Source organism: Cottoperca gobio, chromosome 16, assembly GCF_900634415.1.
Source record: "Cottoperca gobio chromosome 16, fCotGob3.1, whole genome shotgun sequence".
Classification (NCBI taxonomy): Eukaryota; Metazoa; Chordata; class Actinopteri; order Perciformes; family Bovichtidae; genus Cottoperca; species Cottoperca gobio.
Window position 1 is genome coordinate 5,106,410 of NC_041370.1, and position 22,917 is coordinate 5,129,326.

At 41.8% G+C, this 22,917-nt stretch overlaps 1 protein-coding gene across 2 annotated transcripts; it reads right to left on the bottom strand.

The window, feature by feature from the left end:
• Positions 1 to 55: 55 nt before the first annotated feature.
• Positions 56 to 14,119, bottom strand: thrap3a (thyroid hormone receptor associated protein 3a). Of its 2 annotated transcripts, none has more exons than XM_029451974.1 (11): positions 13,963 to 14,119; positions 9,299 to 9,443; positions 5,843 to 6,760; positions 4,869 to 5,537; positions 4,473 to 4,645; positions 4,042 to 4,153; positions 3,667 to 3,751; positions 2,206 to 2,369; positions 1,905 to 2,085; positions 1,657 to 1,803; positions 56 to 1,536 (listed from the first exon to the last, which is right to left on the bottom strand). In XM_029451974.1, exons 2-11 carry the CDS (start codon positions 9,418 to 9,420, stop codon positions 1,297 to 1,299), a joined length of 2,811 nt encoding a protein of 936 aa, XP_029307834.1. In that variant the 5' UTR covers positions 9,421 to 9,443; positions 13,963 to 14,119; the 3' UTR covers positions 56 to 1,296. The 2 variants fall into 2 exon arrangements, with proteins under 2 accessions (XP_029307834.1, XP_029307833.1); XM_029451973.1 differs by lacking the exon at positions 13,963 to 14,119 and adding an exon at positions 9,575 to 10,092.
• Between the last annotated feature and the right edge of the window lie 8,798 nt (positions 14,120 to 22,917).

Below are 22,917 nucleotides of genomic sequence, written 5' to 3' on the forward strand. Positions count from 1 at the left end.
TAAATTGCTTTCATAAAGTATAGAAATGACAGTAAATACACATCGAGGCGAAACGTTAAAGTCAGTGTCTCTTTAATTTACAGTCTCTAAGAAAGAAAGAAAAAACCAGTATCAGCAATAATTCCCAAGCAGGTGACCTTTGAAACAGTTAAATGTGAATCTCAATGTGTCGGCCTGCATTGTACAAATAAGACCAGCAGATCCACAGCAAGGCACAAAAATCGTGTAATTCAATCGTGTGGGCAGTTACACAAATATCTTAACGTCATTGGAGATAATCACTCGATCACTTCTAGGTTTAGACACACTGTCATCCTCGCTCGACAAACTGCTCTGTATTTCTAAAACGTAATGCTAATCGACACAGTTGAAAACAATTTACATAATTGATTAAATCATTATTGTGCTGGAGAAAAGTTTGCAAATGAAAAAAAAAACACATCAAAATCTATAGCAAAGTGACCTTTACAGACAAAGTCAAATCCTTCCCAGCCAGGTACAAAAATGTGTAAAGTATAATCACCATCAATATTATACATTGATTAAGTGGTATCCAAGATCAAGCAAAGAGCTGCTGTAATGTATAGACGTGTTTGACGAGCAGGTACTTCTCCTTTATGATAACAGTCTTCTATGCTGCCAGGTAGTATTGTAGATCTGTTGGATGTTGTACGAATGAAAGACAGTAGAGCATAACCTTTGACCCCGTAACAGTTTGGTCCCATGTCAGATCAGGGTCATGTGTAGAGTGCTGAATTGGCTATACATTGATGTTTTTGTTTATGTCCACATGAACTACAGTGTACGTATTGCTGTCATTTTTAATCCAGACAAGACACGGCTCAAAAACAAAAAGCCTGCTTTTCTTCAACTTTTTCAAACTATTTATCTTGTAACCTCACAAAACATTTCTTAATTTGCACAAGTATAAGGCACAAACTGATGTGATTTTCTCTTAAAACTACAAATGTCATTAAGGGAAAAGTGTAAATTTGCTGCAAAAATGCTGCACAGAAATATTTCCATTTTTAACCATATAAAGCAAAAAATAAATCCAAATTCTTATGAGAAACAGCAATTTACCTTTTTAAAACAGTGCTTCTACTCGTTAACAGTTCTACCCTGATGTGGGAAGTCGTTACGTGTGAAGTCAGAGTGAGTATCCTACGCTGAAATGTAAGTATAAAAGAGTCTTAAAACATTTTAATCTGCATTTATGATCCACTGTGGTGGATAGAGTCAGATCCCATTTAAAACAGAAGAACATTTAAGACTTCCAGCACACTGCTTCACTTCTCAAGTCTTCTCTCCTTCCATTTCTCCTTCCTTATGGTCCTGTTCCGTCTCCTCTTCCTGTGCACTGCCTTGCTCCCCGTTGATCTGGAACTTGTCATGGGCCCACTTGGGGCTGTTGGTGTTGGGGCCCCCGGTGGCTTTGCGTATGATGAAGCGCGCCCTTCCACGCGAGAGGCTTCCCCGTCCGCGCCCTCGGCCGTCTAACCACTTGCACTCCGCATCCCGTTCTCTGTTATCGTGCTGAGAGAGAGAGAGAAAAGGACGGAGGTGTGTCAAGACGACAATTGCAAAAGTACGAGATTAATAACGACACCGTGCGACTAATTCACACGGAGAAGGGAGGACAGATGTTGAGCCTACCAAGAAGTATTTCCTGCTCTTGGGAGTGTACTCTGGGTCCCAGTCTTCAGATTTTTGATGTACTTCCATGTTTGCCATGGTGTTGCTCTGTGAACTGTTTCCCTGATAACTGCCTCCGTTCCAGCTCCTTCCACGAATTCGGACTTGCTGTAATGACCCAATAAGGCAAGAAAAATAGCAAAATCGTTGAATTATAGCAAACGGTGACAGAGTCATTGCTCCAAACCATCAGCATGCGTTAAACTTACAAATCCTCCAGGTGGCCTTCCTCTTTCAACTGTTCCCAGTGACTCCGCTTGACCCAGTCGAGCCCTGTCAAAGGTTTGTTCTTTGGGATCAGACTTGCCATGGGACAAATCTTCTTTTTGGGACTTGGAGGACGAGGAAGATGATGACGACCTTGAGCGAGTGCGCTTCTTCTCACTCTTCCTAGAAGGAGAAACGTGAAACATGAAAGAAATCCTTCATGGCCAACTGTTTATCATGCAGGGTGTGTATGAACAACACATCTGTAGACGGTTTGAAACGATACACGGCAGTTGCACATACTTTGATCTCTTGCGGCCTTTGGAGAACTTTTCCACAGATCTCTCTCTACTAGAATCTGGAGAATCTCCCGCATCTCTTCCCCGGTCATGGGTGGAATATTTTTTACGGCGCTCAATATCCAAGCGAAGGTCCATCGGGTCACCCTTCATTTTTTCCCCGCCGTCCTGAGCAAATCGGAAACAGAACACAACGTCGTGGACAGTCTTTTGGATTAGCATGTAGATGCTATCAGTCTACTCTCAGCCAAGCTGGTCTGTAAACTAAACAGTGAGGTCGATGGGTAAAGGGTGGAAAAACCTCTGTAACAGCCAGCTGGCATGACTAAAACCAGAAAACCTCCTGGAGGGAATTTTCCAGTGAACTTAAAGGGCCAAACCAGTAGTTTTGCATGTTAAGGATTACCTTCAAATCTGAACCATTCTCCAAAGCATAGTTTGTTTTCTGCCTTCAAAGCAGCCGTTTTAAATTTGGTAGGAAAATTAACTTAAACATTTTTCAAAATTGCTTCAGATCGGCAATCCATCAGCGTTAATATTAAGTCAGCTGTGTTTTGTGTTTAAAGTCAAGTTGTAGCATGTTTAGAAGGGTGTATTTTTGAAATCCTCCTTACTGGTGCGTTCATGCTCGTGGGAAACTCCAGATTCCAAGGCTTCAAAGAATACAGCAACAAACAGCACCAGCATATTTCACATCCTCCTTTTCTTGGTTTGTCGTCTTCTTGTAGCATCAGAGCTTCAGAGACATGGTGCTTTCAGGTATTTTAAACCAAGCGTTTTGCAAAACAATCCCTGAACGTTCACAGTGATGCATTTCCTATTTCAAACAAGATTAAAGTCACTGTAAAACTTTGATCTAAAAAAACTTTGAGGTATGCTTTGGGAAATAGTTGCTGGTACCTACTATCAAGTATACACACTTCGTAGTTAAGCTACTGAATGACTGGCAAAACGACTAGTGTGGTTCTTTAAATAATGGTGAAGAGAAAGAAGATAGAACTGTTCATGCTAATTTAAGTTTACTCCGTTTTAATGTTTGTCCATGCGCATTCAGTAAAGAAATATTGCGACTGTTTAGAAAGTTAAGCATGTAAATGTAAGCACAGGCTCATAAAGTGCTTGTTGGTTATTTCCCTTCCTTATTTGTTTTAAAGAATACTTACGAAGACAATTGCTTAGAGTCCTTTTGAACGGCTTTGGCACAGTGGCTTCCATTTCTGAACTTATATGATTCATTAGCCTTGGTCAGGCTTGTGCCCACAGTCTAAGCAATTCACCGTGTGCGAAGGTGATATATAACAAACAACATAGTCAAAGTGCCTTATTTTTGCATTTTGCATTTCGTAGACTGTGCATCTCCCTTCAAGCTTTCAGAGAGTGCAGTCTAAAGGCATCTGGCGTGCTCGCTCGGTTGCTGTTGTTTTTGCTTTTCCAACATACTTCATACTGCAAAATGTTCAGTCACCTTGTTAGTGCCATCCTCTGAGCTTTTCATCGCCTCAAAAACTTGAGCGTGTTTCTTAAAAGCTCTCGGCGAAACATCAATTCTCCTGCGAGGGAGAAACACAGTTGAGACAAGAGGGTTAAACGCACGTAGTACAGGAAGCAAGGTGCCAGAAGAAGACAATCTGTGAGCTACTGCGAGGAGGACACAAAACAGGAACAAAATTGGGTGGGAACGTAAAACTGACCTCCACCGAGCACGAGAGAAAAAAACAAGCCAAGATAGTTTGTGGATTTTCAGGAAGGAGAGGTGAGAGAAATACCTGAAAGCTGTTAAAAGAGGAGGTGAAGCCACAGCACACTCAAGGTGACAGGGTCACTCAATAGGCGACTCTACCTGTGTATCTCTGGGCTTTTTCTTGGCTTCAGCGTTTCCTTCTCTGCAGCTCGTCTTTGGTACATGGTGAATCGCTCGTTTAGAGTCATTCCAGAGGATGGAAAGTGCTGAGCTGTGCAAGCAAACAGTAAACACAGCTGTTTAAGTGGTCTCTTTTCCATCCCACTGTGATGCTACATGGAATTGAATGTTCCCATGTGCCATAGGGTTTTATATAGGAAGTAAAACAGTAGTAAGCGCTTGAAGGCCTTGTATTTACAGGGTCCTCAAAAACACAAGGCTGCTTTTTGTATGCATAGAAACTGCAATTGTGATTATGTTTATTTTTCACTGATTTATAATCTTTGTCCATTCCTGAAAGAAACTATGATTAGATCACTCCACTCTTGTTATTTAATATGTGAGGACAAGCAAGAGAGGCGAGGGCTCACCTTTGATGTGGTGAACGATGGTGACGATGTGTTGAGCGAACAGCTCAGAGGGACTCCTCTGTGACTGAGGAGCCTGAACATGTTGGAAGATGGAGCGGAACTCCTGATCCTTTTTTGAGGACTGCACAAGATCCTGAGACAGCTGTCGCTCCTCAGCTAAAATATCAGAAGAGCTGAAAATGACGACAACAAAAAAAGTTATATTCTGATAAAAAACAGAAACATGTCATCTGATCACATGAAACAATATTTAAACATTTCAAAATGTACATTTCTCAAGGAATCACTATATAAATCAGATTACTTGTTTAGCTATTGTTGCAAAGTCACAGCTGGATGTACAGATATGACGTCGGGCTCACTGACCCAGTACTGAAATCATTATATGACGCTCACCTCCTCAGGCTTTCTCCAAGGAAATCCATTCTGACATTTAATTTTGCTTCCTGTTTTCTTGAGGACATGAAAGGAGAGTCCTCTCCCCTGAGCTCTACGTCAGGGTTCCTCCTTGCTGGTGTAGGGGATGGGATGGATGGAGATTTTGCCATCTTCCTGGCCTTACCTCCCATGTCTGGGGACAGTTCCTCGAGTGTTCCTGCTAACTCCCTCTTGGCGAGGGCAGCAGCAATGGCCGCTGCTCTTTCCTGCTTTCGGCTGAGATACGTGTCCTCTGCCATGGCGTCAAGCTCACTGTCAGCGACATGTGAGTAGGTCACAGTCTGCCATTTGTCAAAGCATTCATCAAACATTTCCCGGGCTGAGTGAGTGACCCTGACCTTTGGTTTGGAGGACTCGTCCCCATTGTGCCAGTCTTTGTGAAGTGACTTTGAGTGAGGCTTGACTCTCGTCTCCTCCTCTTCGGCAGACAGAAAAGGAGAAGCTTTCAAAAAGCTGTTCAGAGACACTTCACCGTCAGTGTCCCCTTTGTACTTTCTTGACACTGAGTCAGAGATGTTCGCGGGTACTTTGCCGTTCACTCTCCCTCGTTCCATATCCACATCATCCGCTTCTGTGCTCTTGCCATTTTCCAAAGCTTTAGCTTTTTTATTTTGCTCCTCCAAAAACCTAAACGATGAGAAAGAGATAAAGAGCTGCATCTGACTGGGCATGTTAAAGGATCATGTGATAATGTGATGTCATAAAAGAGCCTTTACAAATAGGATTGCATCTAAGAATATAAAGACATAAAAGCAGACAGAATTTAAAAACAAGGCAAATATTTCTAAATCCCTACATTTTATTTCACTTGACTACCCGGGATAAAAAAGATGGTCTAAACGAAGCAATAATTAATTACCTGTACATCTATAGAGCTTGCATAGTTTGATAAACATTGTGAGAATCATTTTGAGAAAAGAAACCCATCTTACTGTCTGAAGGCGATGGAGATCGCTGTTTTATCTCCATCCAGGTATTCCTCGTTGGAGAAGAAGTCGAAGCTGGACAGCATTGGATTTAGACCTTCGTGTGAGGGTTTTTTTGTTGAGGATGAACTACACACCATCTTGCAGGAGGGGGCGCCATTGTTGATGTCATTCGTCATTTTCAGGGAAGGACTAGACTGGTTAGCAGTTTGGCTGTTCTGACCAACAATAACAACAGAGCTCGTCAGAGCGCTCGCTCTCTTTGGACTGCAGTCCGTCACGCTCTGCCAGTTCCCCTCACTTTTCCCACTGCAGGCGCCATCTTTGGCATCTCCTGCCAACACCCCTCCAAGCTCCACTGGCTCCTCATCTCCCCCTCCTCCCTTTTGGACCTCCTTGGAGACAGACTGCTCGTCTTTCACATCTTTGGAGTTTTGCAACAAGGCTGGCCTCCTTTTGGGAGAGGAGGAGTGTGAGGAAGAGGAAGAATGCTGCGAGTGTCTGGATAATGGAGAGGAGGATCGGTCAGAGTGGTGAGAGTGACCTCGTGGGGGGCTTCCTGAGCGCTGCTGGAGGTTGTGAGAGCGTCCTCGTGAATGGTTTGGCTCCTCCTGCTGCTGCTGCTGCTGCTGCTGCTGTTGTTGTTGTTGTTGCTGTTTTTGAGGGTACTGCTTGTAATTCTTCCAGTTGGGGCGGAAGTTGCCGTTATTGTTATAGCCACCACCCCCACCACCACCACCACCACCACCACGCTGGTAGCGACCACGTGGGAAGAAGCCCCGCCCTCGGCCCCTGAAGTTGTACGGCCTCCGGAAGCCGCGGTGGTAGCCCCGGAACTCTCGACCGTTCTGGTATCCCCTCTGATATTTCTTCTCCCGGTTATGAGATGGGGAATGAGATCTTGACCATGACCGAGACCTAGAGCTGCGAACAGAAGCAAGAAAGCACATAGTTATTGCTTAATGTCTGATGTATAGATGCATCCATACAGACCTGCTGTGTGATGCTACAGCCCATTGAAATAACACACATGCAGTAAAACCAGTATTTAAATGTTGATGTTGGCTAATCTGAAGGGGAAATGAACACATGATGATATTATTATTGTTCACCTGCCCAGGCACAGCGGATGATAATGAGCTTTTATAGAAGTATTAAAATGAATGTTAAATATACGTGGAGATGGTACCTGATATAAAATAAAATGTAAATGATATAAAATGCCAGTACTACTGGAACACGAGCTGTTTCACTGATAAATCATTAGCCAGTATTAGCTTGTATGTAACCCTAACCCTAACCCACATTCTGTTAGTAAACCAATAACAAGAAATACTTTTATTGCCACTTTGACAGACTCCAAACATAACAACCAAGTCAGGCTATGTATGAATTGACAATATGTGTGTGTTAGTATCAAGGAGCCCGCACGGCGCCGGGCCAGGCTGCAGGCTCGGACGACGCCACATGGTGGCTCTGCTGCACTTCAGATAATCAGCCTTGTGTTCTTCTCTAGTCTCAACCTTAAACAATCCTAACGTTATAATCATGACACAGAAAGTTCTCTTCTTTAAAACAACGATTCAATCAGCCCAACGCTCTTTTTAAATCATGTCGACACAACAAACACAACTTTTAGATTATGAATGTAGCAAATCTAGTGCAGACGACAAACTAGTTCTGTAATGTTCTTTAAGTGTTTTCTCTACAGCGACATCTTCAGCAACTGTTTTTACAACCGTCACCGTTTTACACCGTCACTAAGTAAGTAACTGCTCGGACAGTTTTCCTACTAGAATCTTGATTTAATATCAGAAAAGCCTTCTGAAATGTGAACGTATAAAGGAATCTACACATGCATACAAAGCCTCCAATATAACTAAATTGACAGCATAAAAACGGCATCACACTTCATGCAAAGAAATACTAAAGCCATATACAAAGGCTAAAAACAGCTCAGGACTCACCTAGTGTGTTTTTGCATTGGAATACAGAGTGAGTAAAGAAAGCAGCGCACTGAGCAGCACCGCACACTCACAGTGCGAGCTACGGATACTACATGTAGTCTGGCCAACTGTTCTGGAGCAGAGAGTCACATGGACCGTGTGAGTGGGGGAAAAAAAAACCTTCTACTCCAATCCTTCGACTCGATGCTTGCCAGGCTGTTCAACCAGTTTAGTGAGGCTTTTACTGTGCCGACTCTTCCAGCAGCATACTGCAGATATTGACATCTTTAATGTAATATTTCAGCAAGATGCACTATAGCTTCTCTTGTTAAACACGAGATGAGTCGTTGAAGAAAGTCCAACATTTGTTTTGCTGAGACGCAGTCGGCATCTGTGACCCATTAAGCTACTGAGGTGATTAAAAGCGAGAGATGCTGACTGCGAGAGGGGAGTCAAGTTTTGTTTTCGTTTTTTTTTGTTTAGCCCAGAAGATGTAGGCAAATAAAATGCGATTTTTTTTTGCTTTTTTTTTTTTTAAAGGCAACTTATGCAAATGTGTGCATCCAGGCTGACATAGTTCCAGTGTGACTACAAACCAATGTGCACACTTCCAAGGTGTGCGCAGGATGAGTAAACCATTAGATTCCTTCCACGTCTATTCTTTTACGCCAATGTTAATATGTGCTGTGACACTGCCAGGAAACGAGCCGCCCTACCCTTTTTATTGCCATGCCACAGCCATTCTGCCAGAAACAGCAAAGGCATCAGAGTGAAGCCTGGTTTCTTCTTCCAAACGCACATTATAGCCAGCAGATAACCCCACATTCTTATTCAAGCACACCCACCAACAACAAATGCTGCACTCTTGATTTAGGCTTGATAAAATATTTTCATATGCCACTGAGCCCCCCCTAATATGGACATTTTGCACGCAGTTCAAGCTGCAATAATACAAAGTAAGTAAAAGTCAAACCGGCAGCTGAGCTCTTTCTCAAACATCCAATTTCCTCTGGATACAGAAGCCGACTCCAGAGTTTGAATCCGACCCAAATCCATTAATACGCTACACCGGCTTTGTGAGTGCATGAGAACCAAAGTCATAAAGTCCAGAACAAGACAAGGTCTTGCAGATGGAAACCAACAAATATCATGCAGCGAACAGGAAACGCTGAATATAACAGAACACACAGTCACAACTGCGTACATATGTTTTCACACGTCAAATCTTACCAGCACATAATTTCAATTCTGATGTCTGTGCATAAGGCACCACTTTGCCTGCTGCACCTGCTGCTAGTTTTTGTTCTCTTCATCACAGTCATTGATACTTTAAGCATTAAGTGGGTCAAGGTGTTCATACGCACTATAAAACATTTGTCAAACCTTATTTTAATAAGTCTGTTCTGCTAACATCTTCAACAATCGCACACAATGCAGTAAATCTCGACTACAGAAACTAGAGCTGATAGATCAGAAAGGAAAGACGAGAATTGTTTTCATAAAAATGAGACTTTACCGGTAGTGGCGCTTCCTGGAGCGGGATCTGGAGCGGCTCCTGGAGCGAGAGGTGGTGCGGGATCTTGACCGGGTCCTCGAGCGGCTCCGAGACCTCGAGGCTGATTTTGTAGATCTGGACATCACTGCAGCCAGGCCACCTCAAACTGTCTCACACACACACACACACACACACACACACACACACACACACACACACACACAAGAGTGATACAGTCGAGGAAAGATTTTAGGAAGACGGCAAACAATGCTTGTAAAAAGTAATTAGCTAATTCACCTTTTCAAGGCACTGGATGCATAGCATAGATAGTAACGGTTGAATTAACAATTATCACGGAAGAAAAGCACATTTAAAAGAGAGCCAGGAGTAAAAAAATAAATAAATCACGAAATACAATATCCGACAGAGATTAACTTCAAAAGCAGTCTTGAGTGAAGAAACCGAACAGCTGTGAAAAAGGAAGAAGCCAATAGTGTAGTGCATCCAAACAGAACCAGTTTTATTTAGTCGCTGATCATTTGCATAGAGGGCAGTCTTATCTCAGTCATCTGTCTACTTTGAGCCTGCTATAAAATACTAATACAAAGATATAGATATCAGGCAGATATACCAACCAAGCAGAACTTCCCCTCCCTCCACAGCAGAAAGATGCAAATCATGTGAAAAACTAGTGACAGAAATGTTTGTTCTCGAGCCATTGTCTAGAAAAGACAATACAGTCAGCCTCAGTCCATCACTGATCTTTGAATGAGTCGCCCGCACATATAGCATGTCCAAAACCACCCCAAGCTACACATTCGATATCTGAAAAACACTTTTTCAACTTAGTTAAAACGTGTGAACTCCACCTGCTGACAATGTGACTACAGGCGAAAGTTAAAGATGTGAACAGATGTGGCTTATAATAATATTCAGCGCAAATGAGTGCGCTGATGATTTTGAGGAAGTAATGAAAGACCATATTAAGTCGCTAGGCGTATTTTTACACGCCAACATGGAGAAGTCTTTACAGGAAACAGAAGACTGGCTTAATCCAGTCTTTGCTTGGTTGTTTTTTTATAAACTTTGTGAAAAGGTTAAGTTAAATGCTTAAAGTTCATCCTCACTACATGGACAGAATAGTTTATTCCCTCTGTGACTACTTCACCATATCACATTTGCATGCGTTTGATGATCTGCTGTGATTCAGAGAGATGCTCACTCAGCTCAGACCTCCGTATACTTTTCACTTCAAAAGGATGTTTCTTCTCGACTCATGTCTATAGTTACGTCTAGTTCTCTCCCAGGTCCACCAGGCTTTATCTATGACATACGATCCTCGGGAGTATAATGCCAGGGATCAAATCATTGATCTTTCATTATTAGAGTCCTCTTCAGGGATTTTGGAAGGAGGAAATTGCCCACTTGCACATGACAAGGATTTCAAAACCGACGCACGCTATCACACGGTGGTCCAAGTGTGCATCTTAGCTACTATTTTGGAGAATAGTGAAGTGTATCCATCTTCTCCCCCGCCTCCTCCTCCACGCTCTGTGAACTTCCCACTCCCCTCGTTCCTGGGAGCTTGTTGTTTTTGGCTTTCAGATAATAATTTCCTGAAGGTCCAGCCTCAACAGACAGTCAATTTAGCTTACTCTGCACATTTCAAGAATGGCACTCAGATGTTGCTCCTTCGCAGCACATGGTAGCTAAACCGTCAAATAAATACATTGTGACAACCTTCTTAATTTAGCCAGAGGAAGTTTGGCCTTGGATGTGGAAAACTTTAATTTCACTGGATTATTCTACATTTGTTGTAATAGCTGTACCGAAATGTTTAAAACCCAACAAATGTGTTTCAGACGAGTTCATATGGCTGAAAGTAGTTTCCCTTTCGAATGGGCGTCAGCAGAAACGGTACTGTATACAAAACAGCCAGTGAGTAACAATGCATCATGTATGTAAAGTGTGTAAGCTCCTGGCCTTTTTGTGTATACCGTATACAAACTAGTTGGTGGAATTGAACAGTTGGATCAGTTTCGACAGCTTTTCTCTGAACGCTCGATTGATAACCAGCTGCAGCTGTCCCGGCTCCACGCTGTGTGGTCGGCAGCCTAATCACTGAGATTTCAGCCTCTCTAAAAGGCTGTGGGTAAGCTTGGTCTTTAATCACTCACTACTAGATTTGCTCACACAAACGCAGTTACTGACACACACGTGCACGCACACGTGTCCTCCTATACTTGTGAGGACTTCTAGTTAATTACATTTTTCCCTCTAATGTCTGCATCTTCACCAAACACTGAACTACTTCATCAACTGCCAACCTCGTCAATGCGTTTGTCAACCACTGCGGTTTACTATTAATACCATTGCACTTCTCAACTCTGTAGCAAGTCCTTCCCCTGATGATAGAGAGAGAGAGGGGGAGGGGGGTCACTGGGTCTCTTGTTATTGATCATCTAACACCTGACAATCTCGGTCACCTTGTTTTACCAGAAACGCAGCATCAACATGCAAAACTAGAAAAGCAGGTCTTCAACAGTGAGTAGAAAACCCTGATTGAGGCCCTCCCCCCCCCCCTTGGGGTATGGAGTGACAGCTGTGTAATCCTTATCAGCTGTTTATTTCATGTAACAGCAAAAGTAGCTCTGATCAACAATGGTCCAGCAACTCGATACATAGCTCAAAGCGAACGAGAAGAAACACTCAATCAACAGCCCTATCATTAAGACTTGGATGCCACAGTGGCAGCTGGAATCACATTTGCTATCTATATGTGCACCCGGGACACGCCGCTCGCTATTTCAGAAAAGCCACAGCAACTGCTATTGGCACAATCTTTGGTTATTGAAATGTGGCAGTCCCTCCTTAGTGTTCCCTCCAGACACTTCATATGCTGAGGCAGTAAATGGCAAAGCCGCTGGCCGAGCTGTTCTGGCAAAGATAAACCTTTCAGCTTCCTTGTGGGTTAATGAATAAACAAAAATTAAGTATTCTGAATAGCCCTGATTCATTCAGTTATGTCTGACTAAATATTGGCTGAGCGGTGTTTGTCTTCAGGGAGCAACTGTAACTGTTAGACAAATAGATGACTTTACGCAGGGAGTTCCTGCAACATTATTCTTTCTGCTTATCGCCTACAATGAGAACATCGTTTAGCTCGACCACAAGTTTAATGACCAGTTGCAGTTAACTCTCTGCTAGCTAAGGCAGTTGAATTTCACTCTTTTCTCAGCAGGTTTTTGGAAGTAATTTAGCTTTTTCGGAATTTAATTCTATTGAAAAAGTTCTTCTTTAGAATCAAAGCGTGTATTAAAAGTCTGCCGCTGCACGATATCGACCTAGTGTCACTGAGGCATCTTCACACCAACATGCTTTTCAGCTGTCTGTCATCACCACGTTTGTGGAACTCTGCAGCATACAAAGGGGAACTCGTCAGCTAAAGGTCCCCTCTATTTCGGTCATTCGAGAACTGCCTAGCCAACGATGAGATATAGTGCTATATTTCCAAAATACAGTCTGTTGTTTGTGTTTTCCTGCGTCTCTGTACGAAGCTTGAGACACAGTTGGTGTTTATCCTGTTTATATGAGTGGCATGTTGTATAACTAGAATGCTTCTATTTCTGCTGCAGGGTTGATTTTAATTAACGTGCAGACTTTAAGATGTTCTCAAAAGAAATGGTTCCACTTATGTCAATGTTGGCAACAATTCCAAGTCACATAAACACACAGCAAGTTAATGAAATGATCAGTGTATCTTTACAAAAAGAGGTGGCACGAAGTGAAAACAACACTGTTCTGTAATGATACTTCAGTAGGTGTGGGCACACCTTTCCATTGTGTTGGCATATTTGGTTCAAGAGGACTAACCTCATCCGGCACACCAATAGAAATTTGCATGACAATGTTTTCACTGGATGCCAGAAAGAGTTTGATTTTGGATGCCACAAAGCATTTACAGGAATTTCTTGTTTGCTATATAGGACACGCTGGGCTCTCTTTAAGATTTGAGCTGTTTACAGGAGGTGGCGGGACAGCTGGGTGAAACCTGCAATCACCCAGTCATTGGGGCTACCCATTAAAAACAACTTTTATACTGAGTTCCCCTCCAGTCCTCCGGGTGGTCCGAGAGTGCACTTGGGAACTCACTGAACCATGGCACACTGTTCAAGATATAAATGTTCACCAAGGCTAGGACTGCTGAGCTTCCAGCAAATTATACAACTCTTACTTCACAGATATTTTTCACTACACTCGTTCAAATGACATCAGTGAGAGGCACCTCCAAACTCCAAATAAGAGCATATAAAAAGCCGGTGGGGTCATGTCCTGCATGGGATAGACGGTGCATCCTTCTGGGGTTTCCTCATGTGCATCATAATGCAGAATGACAGAGCGTGACGGAAAATAGTAAATGTATCAGGAAGATGCACATCAGGAGAGAATTCAGAACGACGGCTGGTTGATACTTTTCCAGTGGATATTTGTCACCAGAAATGTCAATTACAATACAGGATTTATCGGCAAATAATAAGTTTTACGGTGACTTTTTTTTGTACATGGATATTCCCTGTGCTGTGCAACGACTGTAAACCTCGTTTTCCATATCCAAAATACACTATTTTCTATAAATGTTCTTCCACTTTCAACGTTATGCCTAGTAAAAAACAGAAAGTACTCACCGGTCGGCGTTTTGTCGTGCGGTGTTGTCGCGTCACATTCAGGCAGCGCGGTGTAATATTGCAGAAACGAGTAAAAGACAATTTCCCCCCCTGGTCTTCTGTGTGTCTGTGCTGTTGTTCCCAGTTTATGTCAAGTGTGTGTGCGTGAGTTTGTTTGTGTGCGTGTGTGTGTGTGTCGGCTGGAGTCTGCGGTGTATAGAGAAAGGGGGTGTGACCCGCTCCGTGCGGCAGAGGTTCATGTTTCCTTCTGCCATCACCGCGCGCGCGCGCCGTCTGTCGAGACGCATCGCAGTGACCGGGAGTTCAGTGAACGGTGTTAGAAACGCAATGGTTGGTCCGCCGCCCGTTAGTGACATCATTCAATCATATAAACCTCATAATCATCATAATCCCTGACGAATACTCGCTACAGTAACCGTTTTGCCAAAGGTAGCAGCTACTGTGTCTTTAATTGTGGTATTGTGACATTCTTGTTTTCCCATTTGTTTATTTGTAGACTCACATTTCCTTGTTCCTTTTTGGCTGGTTAGCAGTTAACCTTACTGTGCTAAAGTCCGGTTTTAGTACCATATCATATCATATCATGTACTTTCATCCGCCACTTTATTAGGTACCCCAGGACAATTTAATGCACTCCAATACAACATCCCCACCACAACATCTGTCTTTTCAAAGCTCATAAAGGTTCATGACATTAGCGTAAATGTGGAAATTTAGATTAAATGTTTTTTCTTTTTCTTTTAGGCCTTGTCTATATTAGTTGCTAGACACTTGCAGATAATTAGGATCTTTCAAATGCATCTCATAGTTTGCGGCAGCTCAATTTTGCAGATAAAAACGTTGTGTGCAAAAAGAAGCAGACTAGGTCGGTTTTGCTCCATACTTTTTGTACTTGTGAAAAAAGATCATCATTTCTGCAAATGCATTTTATTGGAATCACTGAGGCCAAAACACTTAATCCATCTCTCGTTAATCCAAAATTACTAATCCATTCAACCAAATGTCGTGACACCTGTTATAAAGGGCATGTAATCAAAATATAAATGTGAAATATTAGCTTAGCTATATAGTAGCACCAAACATTGAAGCCAGTTAGGAGTCACATGACTCTAGGATCTCTTATCTTACATTTGTCTTGGCTCGTTTTCAATAAGATTATGTTCTAAATTCATTATAGTCCAGGGCATAGAGTTCATGTGGCTGCTGTGTACACTTTTTTTTCTTTCCCTGGATTGTGCTACTTAAAAGAAACTCTGAGTCTGCAGTACACAGTAGCAAACAAAAGTGTCTATCGCAGAGACTCTTCTTTCTCAGTCCTACCGGGAACAAACTCGTCGCTAATCATCCTTGTAACAGAAATACAATTTCACGACATGCGTCAAAGATAACATGGATGATTTAATTTAAAGAATATTGCTACCGTCTATCATTTCCACGTAGACATATCCAACTCACTGTCTACAAACACAACATGCTTTGGGATTTCTGGATTTGAAGTGAAAACATCCTCTGGGATTTGGACCTTTTGATCTCGAAATAATTGTCGTAAATCTTAACGTAGACCAGACGACATTTACAGGGTGATACTATTCTTAAAAGCTGCAATGAGAAAGTCTTCTGTGCTGGATTTACAGAAGTTTAATTCCAGACTTGTGGCATTAAAATGATCTGTGCAACTGCTGGTCTGCATGGGTGCGTCTCTCTACACTGTACACTTGCAGGGCACTTTTTATATAAGAAATGTAGTCTTGTTTTTCCTCACACTGCCTCTATCTTGGAGAAAGTACTCTTATGTGACTTAATAGAATATAATCCTGTATATGCCAGTTATTTGGTCAACTGTATTAGTAGCACACGCTGTCTATTTGAATACTGCTACACGTAGATGTCGAGTAAATGCATCTCTTCATCACACATCTCCCTCTCTGTTTAGGCTTGATGTGTTAGAGGAAACTACAGCAGTGTAGATTTGCATTGGAAATGCATTTACCCATGAATTGCTACGTGTGCAATGATACATCCTGGAAGTGCCTCTGAACTGCTCATTGGATTAATTCAAAATGTGACAACCACGAAATTGACACTGTAGAAGAAGTCAGCTAATGTAGGCAAAAGTGGAGATCAGAAGTATCAGTGTGGCTGGAAGATGAGCGGGAGATTAGGCAGGAAGTGGCGTGTTTGTATTTTTTTTTTAATTATTTGTAAAGTCAGAGTTAAGAATCTCTCGCAGAACTCAGTACTTTGCTCACCAGGAAACGCGTGCCAACAGAAGACTAGCTGTGCTTGTGCTTGAAAAGGTCATAAAGCCTGAAGCCAAATAACCAAATGATACATTACAGTGAATTGGGCAAAGCAGCTGACATCATTCTGAGATCTAGAGACATCATCTCATCACATTTCAGTTAAACAATACTGGACAAATTCAGCTTTTAATTTGAATTTGTCCAGTATTCATTTACGAATTCCTGCAAAACTAATGATGTGACTAATGACTAATGATGTGAACATGCTAAACTTGATGGTCACGCATCTTAGCATCGCCATTGTTAGCATGTTGGCACGCTCACATTAGCATTTAGCTCAAACCCTCTGTGACTATGACTTGAACTGACCATTTAAAGCCAGCAGAGGAAACAGATGTTTTTAATAATGTAACGCACTTTTTTCTGCCAATTTCTTTGTGTGAAAGACTTTCAGAATTCTCTGACTAATAATCCCATGACTCCTAGAACAAGTATTGTGTGCTACAGTTGCCCAATTGTAGTGAATGTTATATCAACATTTTTATACATTAGATTTAGGATATTTCCCTTATTTTATATAAAATAAAAAAGTCACAAACTTTTCCCAGTTGAATCTTTCTAATTCCATTACAATAGCTTTGCCTCGAGCACAATACAACATCTTCAACAACTATTACCTGCCACTTTTTACCCTTTCATCCTGGGATGGCCCCTGCTCTCGCACCTCCAGTTTACCCTGCGGCCCCTTCCCATCCATCTCCTCACCTGTTAGCTCTGCATCACATCGCCACTGTCCACACACCAGGGAGGCTATTTTTGGGCAATCCCTCTGACACCACTTTCTCCCTCTGTGCCGGGATAAAAGAGTTCATGCTCCCCCTGCTTCATATCCTTCCCACCTGTTGGAGCTGTCGACCTCCTCGCTGACACGCCTGAACACGCAGAGCTTCAACATTACTTCTGATTACTTCACCTAAAACCCCCCCCAGGGGCGATGGACTGTGAAGGACCTTGAGTCACATGTTACTGTGGCCTTTATAGACATAATAAGTTCCTTGATTTCTCAGGATATGCAACTGTATTTACTTTAAACTTTGAAACACATGAACTAAAAGGACCCTTCCAATATTCATATGCCATTGTGCGACTATGGAGGAGAAATACTTGATTTCACAGGATGTTGCGATAATAATAATAATAATAATAATAATAATAATAATAATAATAATAATAATAATAATAATAATAATAATACTTTATTTGTATAGCACCTTTCATACAAGAATTGAAGCCCAAAGTGTTTCACAGCAAAAACATAAAAATTAGTACAAAATTATACAGAATAAGAGCATTTACAGTACAATAGTCACAATGTTGATGTAAATGTGAAATAGCAGTATAAAAATTGTAAATAGCATTAAAAATAGCATTAAAAATTGTATTAAATAGCAGAATAAAAATAGTAAAAGTGGAAAAGGCTAATAGTTAAGAGATAAAAAATAGCTGCTTTAATAAAAACATTTAAATGAGCTTAAAGTGGCACAAAGATTGTATAGATGGAGCTTTTTTTTAAATATACTAACTAAAGAAGTGCATTGAATATTCATATTCTATTGTATCGGGGTGTATTTTTGTAAATCTGTTGAATCTCAGAAGTATAACCCTAACCCTTTTATTTGAACAAACAGCTGCTTCTTAGCCCATACCTTGCCAAATCCTTTTCCATAACATAGTCCCATCTGGTTGCGGTTACCTCTTGCAAAGAACCAAACTCTTTTTTAATTATGCTTTTATTGGCTGAATCACTCTGTAATTCATGTTTTGGTTCACTTTGGTGGCAATTTCAGCAAATAATTGCTTCAAAATACAGCTTTTATTGTTCTGAAGACAAAGTTTTTTTTGTCTTTCACATTAGCCATATTCAAGTAACAAGCAAATCTTTTCCACTCCATGCTGTTAAAACATCACTGCTTGTGGCTGGATTCAGTATGACTCAACAAATTGAGTCGGTGTCAAATCCCACATTAGTTCCAAGGTCTGCGTCCACTTACTCCGTACAATCTACGACCCTGGCACTGATATTTACTCGCTGGCCGTTCTTACAGCTTTGCCACGGACCGCTGGGATCCAAAAGTCAACTTCAAAAGAAAAGTCAAAATGTCTGCTTTGAATTTAATGATTTGAGGAAATAATACTTATTGTTTGCTCAGATATTAAACATCCGATCCTTTGCCTAAGTAAAAGTGACAATACAACAATAAAAGAATGATCAGCAAACTACTTTAAGTGAGAAAAGTAGAATAAATAATAAATAAATACTATATATGCTGTTAGTGTTTGGTCGATATCATTGTATTTATATGCTCACTATATGTTTTCTTATGTAATCTGTAATGTAACAGTAGCTGGCACATTAATGTATTAGAGTCAAAAGTATGTTTGCCTCTGAAAGGTATTGGAGTAGAAGTACGGAGGAGCATAACATTGTAATACTTGAAAAGTATATTGTAAATCTTTCAACACTTGTGTCTCTGTCAAATGCATCTAGTGTTTACGATCATATGTATTTTAGGGTTTAATCTGCAGTTCATTTTGGTACCTCTCATTCAGATCCAGCTTTCTCACCCTATAAATGATCATATTTAGCCAGGAAGTGAAAAGACACTCGCTATGCAACCATCATCTCCACCGTCACCATCGGCGTCATGTTATTTGACACCTCTCCTGCACATGATGGATGTCTCTCTTGTCCTCTTTGTTGTCAATGCAGCTGACCCAACAGGGTCTGATGAGATGGATACGTAAGCAAGACAGCTGCCCGTGTCTCCAGGGGGTTCCATGACCCCTGTCCAGAGCCTATTATCACCTTCTAGATGTTCCTGCAGGGCTTGAATCCCACCCTTACCCATCAGACCCCGTGTCAGCTCTAAGCTGGGAACCCGAGACGGAGCTGCTTCCTCAGGGGGGGTTTAATACAAGCTCTGATTATGTGCAAAAGCCTGGTGTGATTAGTAGACAACTTATGAGCCAAAAAGTCATAAAAATGGTGCACAGCTTTACAAGTGAGCGGCTGTTTTAAAGCAAAGAGCAAGAACAGCCTGTCCCTGATACAATGTGTCTCTAACATGTCGAAGTACCAGATAGAAGTCATTTCCCCGTCGTTCACCAAGCAGAAGAGCGGCCATTGTGTGTGCGCGTGATCAACATCTTTTCTTTGTTTTTAAAAGGCCAGATTTACATATCGTTTGCCGTGCTTATGAACTCGTACAAACTGCTAAGAGGATGTCTAACGGGATGAATCTGTTTGCTTTAGTATCTGCTTTTATAAAAGGGTGTGGACACACAAAGTGCAAATACAACGATGGAGAGTCGAGGAGCAACACATTAGGCACAATGAGAGTTATCATACATATAAATCAAACATTATGACCATATGGACACAAAGGCTCTGTTTATTTCAGGGTTAGGGTTCATTTGCTTTATTGGACACTGAAAAGTGGAACCGGAGACTTCAGTACTGTCTTATCACTTGTGTTCATGTTCTTGCTCAACATTATGCAATTAAAATGGAGACTTTAGTGTATTAAATCATTTTTTTTATACTTTATTGAATTTATCTTTAATGTAATGCAGGTCCTATCCACGTCATCGCTCGCCGACAGATTATATCAGCACATGGTGCTACAAAATAGGCAATTATTCTTTATACTGTCCAGTTTAAAAGACAGAAGAGAAAACATTCAGTGGGCTTTGACTCTGCTGAAACATCCTTTAATGTTGTTAATCTACATGGAAAAGTCAAGTTAGCAATTATACTTCTGTTTTATATTAGGGGATCATGATAAAGCTACTAGAACTACAAATAAACAGCAGAGCAAGAAAGGAAAAAAAGAGCTTTGGAACAAAGAGGCCAGTGTGTTTGAAAGATACCTTTTAGCATTGGAAGCACATGTCAGGCACAGAGAGGAAAACTCCAGCTACTCTTCCTGGGATTTATTTAGCACATTTGAGTTTTAAAGTACATAGTGTACGTAACATAAGTATCGTGACTGGCAACATTATGAATTATTAGACATATGCAATTACCATATCAACCAGAAATGAGCTGCAAAAGGTTGGGAGTTGCTCAACTTTCCTATCGTGAGTCACTCGTAGGTTTTTCCCAGCTACCAGTATTAAAAAAAAACACAACTTCTCCATGCATGTCCATATTTCAGTGTCAGTTACTTAAATACAGCATGGAGATCAGTGATTTCTTTCTCTCTTTTGTTTCAAGAGATAGTTGCTTTTTGGTTTCTGGAACAGAACCCCTTCTGGCCTCGGATCAGATCCCACCAGAACATTCTCTGCTGTGTCTTCACCGTCTCCTCCCACTGTCTCAATACAGAATAAAAAAAATAAAAAACCACCAAAAGGCAAATGGCCGGCCCACTCTACTGTTCAGTTTTCCCTGCAGGGCTTCTTCTTTCAACTAAATGTGGTTCTTAAGCCCCTACTTAGAGTCCAAGCCAGCAGCCTAGACCTAAATAGACTACCCTATATGATGCAGCGGAGCAGTCTCATAAAAAAAAAGGAACTCTCCCTGTGCATGTTGCTCACACACGCAGCCCGGCAGCTGGGTCAGTTGGAGTTACAGTTGAGAACAGTCTGCGTCAAGTGGGGGATTGTTTGTGGGTTTGGGGGGGGGGGCTCGGCTCAAGGTTTCCATGTATGAGCTTTTGATGAATCAGAACCTGGGGGACTTGGAATATGTTGTGCTTAAATTTAAGCCAAATACACGACTGGTTTGAACTGCCCAAGCAGCGTTAGTGGGGCGACTGCGATGGTGTAATTTCTCTCTAATTTATGATGGATCCTTTTTTAATTCGACCCAGGAGGAACGGGACGGCAGGTGGTAACGCCGTACACACACAGCTAATGATGACTTATAAATGACAGTAAAGTGAACTAAGCCCGGGCCACACGACACCCCTTAGTGGCACCTCCCCAAATACTTTTGCAAACTGAGGAACTGGATCCAGTTTGTCAATTGGCCCCGTGCTGCTTTAAGGCTTCTAGGGTTTGATATTCTATCAGCCTACTGAGGGTGAGAGCAGTGAGCCTGGCGGCCTGGGATCGAGGTGCTTATTATGCTCTAGGTGTAGTAGGTGACTATGGCAACACGTTGGCAGGTCTGAGAACACTTTGCCACAGAGATACTATAAAACAGATGTTGTGGTGGGATTCAGCACTTGTAGCAGCTGACACGTGAAATTTCCATCCATGCCGTGCCATCACACTTTGCACGCGTTTCAAGTTGATCTTGAATTAAACTCCGATACAAGTGATCACATCAGGAGGAAGTGTCCTCTACTAAATGATAAACTTATCAGTTGAGTTGCTTCCTTTCCCTCCCAGATACAAGACGAAGATCTGTGAAGTATAAGAGCTTGAGCTATAGCAGAGTTCTTCAGTTGCCAAGGTAACGTTTCCTGTAAAAGTGTACAGTGTGTGTGTGCAACCCTCTACACCACATGTATTTGTTTGTGTGTGTGTGTGTGTGTAAAATACACATGGGAGTTCATGGTGCATAAGGGAAAAACACGTTCGCTTCCATCACAGCTGCACCATCTCATACCCAAAGGCAGCTAGATGCCCAGAGGATGGACTTCATCACAGGGAACAGCTGAGGCTGCCACTCTCTCCACCGCCTCAGTCCCGTGGAGAGCACGCCGTGATCTGCTACATCAATAAAAAAACATTACAAGCTCTTCTCCCCCAGCTGCAGTCAACAGGGCTGTGCGAGGTGAGAAGACGACGAGCTGACCTGCTTTCACACTCACGCACACACACACACACACACACACACACGCTTTCATTTTCTCAAAGATGCTAACACAGGTGCACTCTCACGCTGCGTTCCTTCTATCGGTGGTCTTGCATGGATAAAATTAGTGCCTGTACAAATCCACCCAACCTTTTGGTGCCTCGTCTATCTGAGTTGTCACTCAGTGTTACAGGCTTGTCATCGGTTTCACTTACAGTTAGCGTTCCAATGGATCACCGGTAACCCGAGAACATAATCAGGAGACAGTCAGCAGAGAATGAGGCTGCAGATTCCACCATAAAACGTGCATGTGGCATCCGGACACCTGAGAGGCTACTCGGCTTGCTCCTTTTACGTTATTTTCACCCGGTGGTGACCCGGGAGTTATACATCATGTGCATTTTTACTTCTGCTGCAAAAATACAATAATACTTAAAGAGGAGCTTATGCAACAATAGTGATCAAATATAGTGCAAATAAGCATCTGTTAAGCTTATTTTATTCATTCAGAAGTGAAATTTATTTAATGGCCGTCATAGCTCTAGGCATATTGTTTTTACAAGTGTGATATATATACGGTGTGCTTGACATCATATAAATTATATTTATTTGTTGATCTTTTCCCTGCTGGCATTTATGGGGCTGCATGGGGTCATCTCTTTAGCTGAAACTTAATCATAGCAATGAATGGATGGCATATGTTATGTCCTAGAGGTAGACTCTCGCCAGACCTTTGAGATCACATTTGCAACTGCGTAACATAGTGAGTTTGACACCACGGTCCAGATTGCTAAATCAAAGCTTACTTAAACTGCAGCCGTCCACGAGTAGACAAAACAGCCCACAGGGATTTACTTCCATGAAAAATACTTTTTCTCTTAAAGAGATGTCAAAAATAGTCCAGCA